The sequence below is a fragment of the Hemiscyllium ocellatum genome, chromosome 15 (assembly GCF_020745735.1).
Source record: "Hemiscyllium ocellatum isolate sHemOce1 chromosome 15, sHemOce1.pat.X.cur, whole genome shotgun sequence".
NCBI classification, from domain to species: Eukaryota; Metazoa; Chordata; class Chondrichthyes; order Orectolobiformes; family Hemiscylliidae; genus Hemiscyllium; species Hemiscyllium ocellatum.
The window spans coordinates 67,902,827-67,915,011 of record NC_083415.1 but is presented as its reverse complement, the minus strand read 5'-3'; the positions used below and the strand labels follow the sequence as shown (position 1 = coordinate 67,915,011).

General features: G+C 46.8%; 1 protein-coding gene across 1 annotated transcript; it reads left to right on the top strand.

Moving 5' to 3' along the window:
• The first annotated feature begins 1,773 nt into the window (after positions 1–1,773).
• Positions 1,774–10,686, top strand: mych (myelocytomatosis oncogene homolog). Its single transcript, XM_060836197.1, has 3 exons — positions 1,774–1,870; positions 6,640–7,186; positions 8,487–10,686. The coding sequence occupies exons 2-3, from the start codon at positions 6,652–6,654 to the stop codon at positions 9,035–9,037; spliced, it is 1,086 nt and encodes a 361-aa protein (XP_060692180.1). The 5' UTR covers positions 1,774–1,870; positions 6,640–6,651; the 3' UTR covers positions 9,038–10,686.
• Positions 10,687–12,185: the final 1,499 nt, after the last annotated feature.

Here is a 12,185-nt window from a genome sequence, read left to right as displayed (position 1 = left end):
AAAATTTAAAAGACATCTGGACAGGTACATGAATAAAAAAGGTTTGGATGGACATGGGCCAAACGCAGGTAAGTGGGACTAGACTTGGGGAGTCTGGTCAGCATCGGCAAGATGGACCGAAGGGTCTGTTCCATGCTGTATGACTGACTCTGTATGCTCGGAGGCCTTGACCAGGTGGATGTGGAAAGGATGTTTCCTGTTATATGATAGGGGGAAAGTTTAAAGGAAACATGAAATTTTTTTACAGCAAGGGTATTAGATGCCCAGAACATGCTGCCGGGGAGGTGATAGAAACAGAGACAGTAGAAGCATTTAAGAGACATTTAGACAGACACATAGACAGGGAATAGAGAGGTACGGGCCATGCCTAAGCACATAGTATTAGTTTAGATTGACATCATGTTCAGCACAGACATGGTGGGCCGAAGGGCCTTTTCCTGAACTGTACTGATCTATGTTCTAGAGGCAGATAGATTGTTTCTTGGTAAGGAAGAAGGTGAAAGGTTATTGATGGTAGGTGGGTTAAAAGTAGGATAAAGTCACGTCAATCAGATCAGCCGTGATCTTATTAAATGCAGAGCCGTCTTGATGGGTTGAATGCTCTCCAGCTGTTAATTGTACATCTTAAAGACCATAAGAAACAGAAACTGGAGTAGACCATTTGGCCCCTCACTCCTGCTGTGCCATTCACTAAGATCGTGACTGATCCAACATGCCTCAGGTCCATTTTCCTGTCCATTTCCTGTAACCCTCAATTCCCTGCCTGAACAACAATCCATCTCAGCCTTAAATATCCACAAGGACTCTCCCCACACCCCCCACAGCTCAGAGGGAAGAGTGGTGACATGCTGCTTTATTTCTCAGTTTGTGACTCCTCACCCTCACCCCCACCCCCACCCCCACCCTCACCCCCACCCACTGTTACTCCCCTCCCCCCTTCCCTTCCCATCCCCCTCCCCATGGAAGCTGTGAAGAGGGGCACATGAGTTGCTTCAGATCAGAGACGTTCCTGTAGATTCTCTCTCTCTTTTCTTGATGGAAATTACAGTCACACCCCCCCCCCCCCCGGGGATTACAGCACCCCCCCCCCACACACACAGGATTACAGACCCCTCCCCCCCCACACACAGGATTACAGACCCCTCCCCCCCCACACACACACAGGATTACAGACCCCTCCCCCCCCCACACACACAGGATTACAGACCCCTCCCCCCCCACACACACACAGGATTACAGACCCCTCCCCCCCCACACACACACAGGATTACAGACCCCTCCCCCCCCCACACACACAGGATTACAGACCCCTCCCCCCCCACACACACAGGATTACAGACCCCTCCCCCCCCACCACACAGGATTACAGAACCTTCTTCTCTCACCCCCTCCCCCTCCATGGGGTTGTGTGTGTGGGGTGGGGGCGGGGGGAGGGTTATTTCACATTAAATGACGACGGTTACATTTTGAAGTTTCCAATCGGAAACCGTGAGCGCCTCAGACCCGGAGGCCCCGCGCCGCGGGCTCTGCCCGGCCCCGCCCCCCCGCGCCGCGGGCTCTGCCCGGCCCCGCCCCCCCCGCGCCGCGGACTCCGCCCGGCCCCGCCCCCGCCCCCTCCCCCGCCCCCGCCCCCTCCCAACCCCATCCACCGCCCAAGCCCCGCCTCCTACCTCTGCCCTTCTCCCTCCCCCCCACGTCACGGCCCCACCTCCTCGGTCCCGGCCTCCCTGGGGGCGGGGCTTGCGGCCGCTTTTTGGCGGGAGTGGAGCCTGGTGGGCGGGTCCAGTATAAAGAGGGGCCGAGGGTCCGCGAGAGGGTCAGAGCAAGCGGCCCCGTAGCGAGAGTTGGCGGCATCGAGAGAAGCCGGAGGGTAAGGGACACACACCCGGGGGGGGAGCGGACTGTGTCCCCGGGGAGGGCAGCGTTAACGGGGGGTGATATTTAACGGGAATCACGGAGTAGTGGGGGGGGGGGGGGTCAGTGTGAATTTTTGGGGTGGGGGTGTCTGTTATCTTGGGGGGAGTGGGGGGGTCAGTGTGAATTTTTGGGGTGGGGGTGTCTGTTATCTTGGGGGGAGTGGGGGGTCAGTGTGTTATTTTGGGAGTGGGAGGAGGGGTTAGTGTTGTTTTGGGAGGGGGATCTGTGTTATTTTGGGGGGGTTAGTGTGTTATTTTGGTAGTGGGAGGAGGGGTCTGTGTTATTTTGGGAGGAGGGGGTTAGTGTGTTATTGGGGGGGGGGGGGGGGAGTGGGGGTTGTCAGTGTGTTGTGAACTGGTCCACACAGTCAATGTAACTTGAATCTCTGGAAATTTGTCTGAGTTTTGTGTATGTTGGGAGGGGGGTGTAGGGTCTGATCCTGTCCCACTCCCAGGTTTGTGAAGGGTTGTGAGGCTATAAATCCATCCCCCACCCTAAATCCCTTCAGAGGCAGCAGCAAGAAAAGGAAGGGGGGTCACTGGAGTTAGTCACATCTGTCCATCCTGTGCATATCTCAAAAACTTGGCAGAGGCTTCCTGGGATGACAGCAAGATTTCAAGGGAGAGTGAGTCATTGTCACTTGTAGTTTACACAAAGTGTTAAATAGTAAGAGCATGACAATAGTAACTGGAAACAAGAGTGCTGCTGGAGCAGACACAGAAATGACCCTCACAGCATTCTACAGAGAATCTCTGGACAGTAAGACAGTCAGTGGATTTCTGGTCCAAGATGTGGAGACAACGAAGATTCAGTAAAGTAAGAATCAAGGAAGAATGATTTAGAAAGTGGGACTGTTTCTTCACTGGGAGGGATGGGGAGGCAGAATTAACAAAGTTTGAAAATCTAAAAGTGATTTTGTTGAAGGATCAGTAGGAAGGAAGCCAATCTTGAGGATTTCACTGAGACGGGAATTTGGAAAAAATGTTTACACAAATGGAGTAATTGAAATATTTTATCAGTTGAAGCTTTTAGGGCAGAGTGGTTTTTAAAAGGGAAAGTGTTTTTTGAAAAAGGCAGGATAAAGACCAGGGATATATATGCTCAGAGAAGCAGAGATCCCGTTTGGAAAGTGTGTTCCTAAATGCCTCCCTTCTGTAATTTTAATGAATACATGATAAATATATTTCCTTCTCCTCCTCAAAGTCTGTTTTGAGGCTATTGAAGGTTCTATTTCCTTTTCAGTTTTTGAAGCTGCCTCGAACTATGCCAGAGGTCATTTAAGTTGAACAGTTGATTTTATGTTTCTTGGTACGTGGCTTTTCTCAAAACTAACAAAATCAACTTTTTTTTGTTCTACCTCGTCCTGATTTTAGATTACCCAAGCCTGTGTTCTCTACTGTTTTTGAACACTTAATTTGATTAAAACCTACATTTATCTCAGATTTTCAATCCTTAAAAACACAAACAAGGGACGGTTTTAGAGGCTTATTTTAATAATATACAATTTAGGAATAATTAGAATCCAAAGGGTTAATTTGTCCTGCTGACCTATCTATCTATTTATTATATATGTTCAAAACATTAACCTTTGCTTGTCAGAATGAAGCAAATACTTTAGATAAGGGAAGAATTTGGCAATTTCCCTCAGGGTTGGTCAGTGAGAAGCAAGGATTAGTCTCCACTTCTGCTAGACTGAAATAAAAACTGTGTCTTTTTACTAATAAAAGTGGTTCAAAGATTTTGAATATCTCTTTTATCTGAGAAGCCGGTGTTGGACTGGGGTGTACAAAGTTGTATGATCTTTTATCTGAGATCTCTTTGTGGATTTTCTTCCTTGTTAAGCTCAACCTGTCCCAGATGTGCAGGATTGAGTATTGACAACAGAGATATGAGTGAGAGATGGACAGGAAAAGACAGAATTTCTGTTGTGTATATTGGACAACGTAGTTAGTGATGAATAGGTCAGTGTGTATGTTCCTCAATCCATCCCTTGGTCATGGGACAGATAGAAATGTCAAACAGTAAAGATCTGTAGAATACTCAACAAGTGAATGTTTGGGTCCCACCATGTAGCCACTCTCTCTGAGACCTCCCAATTTCTCTCACACAGACAGGTGCACACGCACACATGAATGCACACAGACCCACACCATCACAGACTGACACATGCACACACACTCCCACTCTTTCTCTTAGACCTCTCACCTCCTCACAGACCCCCACGATCTCACACAGACAGGCATACACACATGGACACCTACCCTCTCTCTCAGACAGACACACACACACCCTGTCACTCACACATATGCAGATAGACACACATACACATCCACTCTCTGTCACACATCACACACTCACATTCTCTCTCTCACTCACACACACACACACACACACACACACACTTTCATACACAGATAGGCAAACAGACACATCCTCACACGTGGATAGGCAGACATATACATGCATGCGCGCGCACACACACACACACACACACACGTACACACACACAACACAGATAGACAGACATACACACCCTCACATGTAGATGCATACATACACACTGTCTGCTTTGTTTTCAGGTGTTCAATTGATGAAAGTCTCGACATGGATGTTGTGTCTTTTTCACATCAGTGTGTGCTCAGCCTGTGCTCATTACTGAAGATTTGCAATTAAAGTTACATAATTTTCTGCAACTTTGTACAAAAATATTTGGGTTTTGTAAATCACTGAATTTTCAATATCATTGTGATGTTATATGGAAAGGGGTTTAAATTGATCTGGAAAGTTTTTTGGGGGCGTCTACAATAGAGAACATGGGACCAGTGATGGAACGTGACGTCAGTGTTACATGACGCAACCCAACAAAGGCAGGGCTTGTACTCACGAGTAAAAGTCTTTCTAAAAGTTGCCAAGTATTTAAATGAGTGGAAAGCTGAGAATTGATGTAAAGTAAGGTTGCACTTGGATGGTGATTAGAAACTCTCAGCATATCAAGGGATAGTTTAATCAATATTGACTGAAGACATTTTGTTAAAGGTAATTGGCATCTCTCAGGGTAATCCTCCTCTGTTCAGCTCCACATAGAGCACCTTCTAGTACAGCTTGAGAATGGCAGAGTTTTGAGAATCAGAGAGGCGGCTACAGGTTGTCTCTTCAATGCCTCCCTGAAGTTTGGGGGAGCTGCACCTGAGAAGGGCTCTGACTAACCAGAGCAGTTTGCGATGAGACACCCCAGATGAAGGTAACTCTGAACGTGTACTCTCTGCTTTATTGGAATGGTTGTAGCATTTCCAGCAGAGAATTTGTCATCTTTCTATTTACAGACTTGAGGGGCTGAACGGTCTCCTATGTTTTTAGTGATGTGGCCAAGTGTAGAACTGGCCCTGCACAGAAATGGAATGTCCTTTCTTTCCAGCAGGAAGTAGTAGATCTTGGAGGATGGGGCAGACTTTACAGGGACATATTCTGCCAAATCTGAATGACTACCGTGATCATACAGTACAATCAGATCCAGAGTTAGGCCATTCAGCCCCTTGAACCTGTTCATTAACAAATAAGGTCATGGCTGTTCTCGTTGTGTTTCAAATCCCAGTTCAGTTCCCAATCTCTTTTCTCTCTGTGTCCAACACTCCCTGTTCCCCACTGGATAGGAATCTATCCACCTCCATTTAAAAAATATTCTGTCACACTGCCTGCTGCACCTTCTGAGGCACTGTTCCCAAGTGACATAACCCTGAGAGGAAAAAGAAAGTCTCTCATCTCTGTCCTGAAAAGGGTGACTGCAATTTTAAAATAGCACCCCCTGGTTTTGGACTGACTCCCCAAGAGGAAACCCCCTTCCCACATTCACCTTGTTTGGGCCATTCAGGATCTTCGGCATTTCAATCCAGTCTCCCCTCAGTCTTTGAAACTCATCACTTGGGAAACAAGCCCAGTCTGTCTAACCTTTCCTCATCAGACAACCCACTCACTCCAGGGACCAATCCTAGAAACCACCTCTGAACCAGCTCCAGTACATTATGTCCTATCTTAAGGAAGGATGATGTGGTATTCCAGCTGCATTACTGAGGGATGTTGTTAGCATGTCATTGCTGTTAGTCTCCAGCCTGAGGAGTGTGTACTGTAATGCAGGACTGAAGGAGCAGCTGATTGGCTCCAGTGTAGCCTGTATATTCATAATTCACAGAGCACTGAGCTATTGCCAGCCTTAGGTTTGGTATTAAATGAAGCATCTCACAGTCTGGAACCACCTGCCTGGTGTTGTACTGAGGAGCAGGAGTTAATGTTCCATCAGCACAGGGTCCTGGTCCTGCAAAGACCCCAGCATCAGGGTCATTGCCCTGGAGTCCTAGAGACGTACAGCACGGAAACAGACCCTTCGGTCCAACCTGTCCATGCTGACCAGATATCCCAACCCAATCTAGTCCCACCTGTTAGCACCCTCCAAACCCTTCCTATTCATATACCCATCCAAATGCCTCTTAAATGTTGTAATTGTACCAGCCTCCACCACTTCCTCTGGCAGCTCATTCCATACACGTACCACCCTCTGTGTGAAAAAGTTGCCCCTTAGGTCCCTTTTATATCTTTCCCCTCTCACCCTAAACCTATGCCCCTTGAGCATCCTGTGACTCCCCGCTATCCATCCCAATGACAGACTTGTACTTGTACAGATTGTTTACCTGTAAAGTTTGGGTTAATGTTGTGTTGTTTATCTTACAGTGTCTTCTCACAATGCCTCAGAGTGGAAGTATCAGCTGTGATTTTCAAATCTTCTCATCACTCCTGGAAGACGAAGATTTTTATCAGACTTGTGAGGAATTTCTGAAGACAGTGGAGATGTTGCCTGCATCACCCCAATCCCCCCTTCCCAAGACGAATATCTGCGACTCCCTCTCCTCTTTAATCCCTTCCAAGTCAGACCAGTTGGAATTAATGTCAGAATTCCTATTGGATGATGAGACATTCATCAACCAGAGTTTAATTTGTGACCTAGAAGCTTCACTGAAGATGGAGCAAGATTGCATGTGCAGCAATTTACTGGCCAGCACAGAACTGGACAAAGTTGGTGATAAGTTGGACACGTTCCCTGCAATGAGCCCCTTGATGTCAGAGATCGAGTCACATTTCTTCCAGGATCTCTGTAGTTCCGATTTTGAGGCAATTAGCCCCTTCCTGGAGAGGCCTCAGCAGAACCAGGACGACCTGAACTCAGATGATGAAAGTTCTTTGTCCACAGGCAGTGTTTTCTCACACTGCACTGACTCAGGTACAGACTTAGTGAGTCAATGGTCTCAGTAATTTTATCTAAGTTCCTAACTGTCAGTCCCATGAATGGTCCATGGCTGGCTGCAGAAGCCATCTGAGATGAAAGGCTTCCCTTGTGAGTAAATGTGGGTGTGAACACAGATTCAGTTTGGTTTCCTGGGTCAATGTGGAGACCTACAACTGACAGCAGTGTCCAGGCAAGTGGTAGGGTCCTGTATCTGATTTACTCTCTGCTGTTTTGAGTGGGTGGGAACAGGCTTGGATTTGTTGGTGATGTCTTTAGCTGTAACTCGTGCTGGGAGAGGGGCAGTCTGGGGCAGAGTGGGTGATGCTCCACCATTATAACTTGACTTCCTTAGCCCACACTCTGAGTTTGGCTTCCACCTAATGTACCCCTCCTGGGAGTTTCTCCACTGACTGATTGATTGAGTGGTCTGGTCAATAAGCAACTTCTATGAGAATGCAGTCCCAGCAGGTACCTCCTGCCAGTCCATGAGGGATATCCATTGGGAAATGGGGAGAGGAGGGAAGGGGGCATGTATTTGAAGAATCATACCCTTTTCTTCTAACAGAATGGTGTCAGCAGTTCGGTGGGTGACAATGTGGCAGAGTGTTGTTCTCAGGAATTTATTGCTGATGGGTAGGGAATGTCGAAGGAAGGGAATGGGAGGTATTCTCTGCTTTGGCGGCGAGGGGAGCGGTGTAACTGGGAAGGTGAAACCTTTTTTCGGGGTGGAGTTGCTGATTAGCAAAAGGAGGAGAGTGTGGACCAGCCCAGCAGCTCAGGCCGCGTTGGGAGCAACACCCTTTGAGTATCTGGAGCTGGCAGGAGGAGAAGAGACCGGAGGAGGCCATTTGGCCCCTCGAGCCTACTCTACCAATCAATGAGATCATGGCTTGGTTTCTGTGGTTCTCCACAGCACCACAATTACTGGGAATAAAGAATTTCCATTGGTGGTGACTAAAACCAGAATAATGAACATGGGCTTCATTCTGAATTTGCTTTTGAATTATCAAAGGTTCAACATTTCCTCCTTGAGGTTGGAGAGAAATAATCTGTAAGCACGCAAGATGCCCTTCACTATCCTTCCCCAAGTTAACCAATATCAGTGGCTGATTGTTGGGCAGTAAGGGTTGGGAAAGTACGTGTGGAAACTGAGACCAGTGGTGGTCTCATCGAATGGTCCAGGGACTGGGTGACCCCGTCCTGTTCTAGCTTCTACTGTATTGGCTGAAGGTTTTTTTTTGTTTTCATTCTCTCTGTCAAATGCCTGAATATTAAAGCTGCCATGTGTTTACAGAGGAAGAGATTGATGTCGTAACCATTGAGAAGCAAAGGTTGGCTGAGAGGAGTGCTCTCAAACGGGAAATGCCGAGACCCGGAACCCGGTCACAGACATTGGCCAGCATCAAGCGGTGCAGTCTCGAAATTCAACAGCAGCATAACTACGCAGCACCATCACCCCTGCTCTCCAGGGACCTGCCAGCACCCAAACGAGCTAAAACAGACAACTGTCTGCACACAGCCAAGTACTCCACTCCCAACAGGTCTTCGGCCTTTAGCGTCCGGTCCCCAGATGCAGAGGATGAGGAGAGACGGAGAACGCACAATGTCCTGGAGAGACAAAGGAGAAATGAGCTGAAGCATTGTCTGTTGGCTCTTCGAGATGAGGTGCCAGAACTTTCCAAGAATGACAAAGCCTCCAAAGTGGTCATTTTGAGGAAGGCAACAGAGTATGTCATCAAACTGAAGGCAGAGCATCAGAAACTGAGCACCGAGAGAGAGAAACTTCAGAAGAAGCAGCAGCAGCTGAGACGGAAAGTTGACCAGATGCACAGGATTTCCAAATAGTGTTGGTCAATTCAGGTGGAACTGCCTCATTCTCCAGGAGACTGAGGGAGAGGCAGCATCATTCTGCAAGGTTGCTCAGTGAACACTTGTGGTTGATATATCAACAATGAAATGAAGGGGGATAAGGTCGAATGATTGCCTCATGAACAACCACAAACCCGCACATGGTGCTGTGAGAATTCCTTTTCTGCAATTTCATGTCATATGTTTTTGAAAGTAAGTCTGGAGTTTCAGTATTCCAATTTGAATGCGTAATGTGTAATGTATCTGAAATTGCCTGGTTGTCTGTATTTGGGCACTGACCGTAGCCTTGGGACCAGCCTGTATCTGTTTCAGGCACAGGACCCTCCTCCTCACTCCCAGCTGCTCACACTGACAGGCAGGCACTTAATATTCATACAGGAACCAAATGACCAATAGAAACAGACCTTGAGTGAGCTGTCTGAGATCCACAGGTCCATGCGTGTTTAGAAGCTCCGTCATTGCCCTGTCCGTAACCATGAGAATACAGAATAGGGACTGGGTCTCACCCCGAGGTGTCGTGCAGGGTCTGTGATGATGGATGTGTGTCCCGCTCCTTCCCTGCTCTGTCTGCACTAGCTCAGAGGATCATCTGCAAAACCCTCTCAGCTCGGCGACAATGTTCTTTGACCTCAGCTGCTATCTATCACTGTGCACACAAGATCACATTTTTGAAAATTAAGTTAAGTTGAATTGTTTCAAACCAACAGAGTGATTTCTTTTTGGTTTAAACCTCATTTCACTTCGGTTTTAAGTCTTCCAATCAAGAACTTGCTTCTAGAAGATAACATTTCAATGGAATCCATACTTATTATTCAGTATCTTTATTAGCATTTTTTATAAGTGTGTGTATAATGGGCAGGTCATGCCTGACTGTTAAATGTTTTTTGTACTGATTTTTGTAAATGTTGGGAAGCTGTTGTATTGGGTCAGTGATGAATGCTGCATCTTACTCTGCTCCTGTCCTCCTCCTCCACCCCCCCCCCCCTTCCTTTTTTTTTGTAAAAGTGCCGACTCTGAACAAAGCGTGGAACATGTTGGAACGTGGTTCACATTCCTTCTGGGGTGTGTGGTTCCCGCTCCTGAAAGTTCCGGTTCTGTGGGAGTGGTTGGGATCGAGAGTCTCTGTGTTAGATCAGCTGGAGCTGGCACTCCCTGTGGGGAGGCAAGGATGAGGTTTCTGTGATCCTGCCTTTATTCTCCTCCACAGACCCCCAGCCAGCAAGAGTTGGCCCCCAGAGTCAGGTGGCAGCTTTCTGAAAGTCACATTCCCTAGACATTTCAGCCCTTGCTTAACCCAGTCGCCTTGTGCTTGCAGTTGCAGCCATGACTATATTTCGGATTAACTTCTATCGTTATATTTACTGTTTAATTACATAATGTTTAGCTGCTAATCCTATAATTTATTTTAAGAGAATGCACTGCCCTGTTATGTTAATTTTGAGTTGTATTATATTTTGATGTGGATTGGTGATATCCACAATCAGAAAGCCAAGTCTTGTTTGCCTTTTTGTTAAGTTATTGCTTTGCATCATTGTCAGTGTTTTTTTTGTCCAAATCAAATTTCTTTGGATAATGAATGTTCACTGTTTGTTTTGACAAAGCACTTTCTGTCAGCCTTTAGCCATGTTAGCAAAATAAAATTTTAATTATTAAATAAAATTTTAAAACCAAACTTGAGAATGGTACTGTGTTTAATTCCTAGGCGAAAGTGAGGACTGCAGATGCTGGAGATTAGAGTTGGGTGTAGTGCTGGAAAAGCACAGGGTTTTGGGCAGGTTCCTGACGAAGGGCTTTTGCCTGAAACGTTGATTCTCCTGCTCCTCAGATGCTACCTGACCTGCTGTGCTTTTCCAGCACCACATTCTTGACTGTATTTAATTCCTGTCATTCTGTCCTGAAATTTTATCAAGAGCCTGTAACTGGGAGGTTAAAGAGCCTGAAAAGGAAAGGATGTTGATTTTGTACATGTCCCTTTGGGAGTGCTGTGTTACAGCCAAAGTGTTGTTGTAACGATAATGCAGTGCAGCAGCAAGCTTTTGAACAGGCAGCTCCCCTGAACAGTGAGGTAAATGCCCAGGCAGACTGTTAGTGGTAATTCTTACAATACCCATACTGACCTGGTCATTGAGTAGAATAAAAAGACATTTTGCATCCAACAGAGTGCAGACTTGTAAAAGTCTCAGAGATATGCAGCACGGAAACAGACCCTTCGGTCCAACCCGTCCATGCCAACTAGATATCCAAAATAAATCTAGTCCCATTTCCATCATTTGCCCATATCCCTCTAAACCCTTCCTATTTATATACCCATCCAGATGCATTTTAAATATTGTAATTGTACCAGCCTCCACCACTTCCTTTGGCAGCTCATTCCATACACTCACCACCCTCTGTGTGAAAAATGTACCCCTTAGGTCCCTTTTAAAACTTATCCCTCTCACCGAAACCTATGCCCTTGACTTTTGTACTCCCCCATCACTGGGAAAAGACTTTGTCTATTTATCCTATTCATGCCCCTCATGATTTTGTAAACCTCTATAAGGTCACCCCTCAGCCTCTGACGCTCCAGGGAAAACAGCCCCAGCCTGTTCAGCCTCTTCCTGTAGCTCAAGCCTTCCAACCCTGGCAACATCCTTGTAAATCTTTTCTGAACCCTTTCAAGTTTCACAACATCCTTTTGATAGGAAGACCAGAATTGCATGCAGTATTCCAAATGTGGCCTAACCGATGTCCTGTAAAGCTGCAGCATAACCTCCCAACTCTTACACTCCATCCACTGACCAATAAAGGAAAGCCTATCTAATGCCTTCACTGTTTCATCTGTGGCTCAGCATATTGGCAGGACATAGATCCACAAGTGGGCTGTGACACCACCAAAATTAATGAGTAGCTGGAATTTCTGGACACACCATTTCCATTAGATCATCGATACTGGCTGATGTCTATGGACTGGTGTCTCCTTTGACTGAAGAAAAGGCAGGGAGCAGCTCCTTGTATCAAGTGTCCATCAGTCTGGTGTCATTGCCAGGCCTGGGTACCTGAGTGCTGCTGGTCAGTCAGTGTGGCTGCCCTGCATTACACATCAGTGCCCCTAGGGGCAGTGGCTGCCACCTTATCAGTTCCA

Coding starts and splice junctions, on each gene's coding strand:
- mych (XM_060836197.1), top strand. CDS start 6,652: ATGCCTCAGAGTGGAAGTATCAGCTGTGATTTTCAAATCTTCTCATCA. Junction 7,187..8,486: donor CTCACACTGCACTGACTCAG/GTACAGACTTAG, acceptor ATGTGTTTACAG/AGGAAGAGATTGATGTCGTA.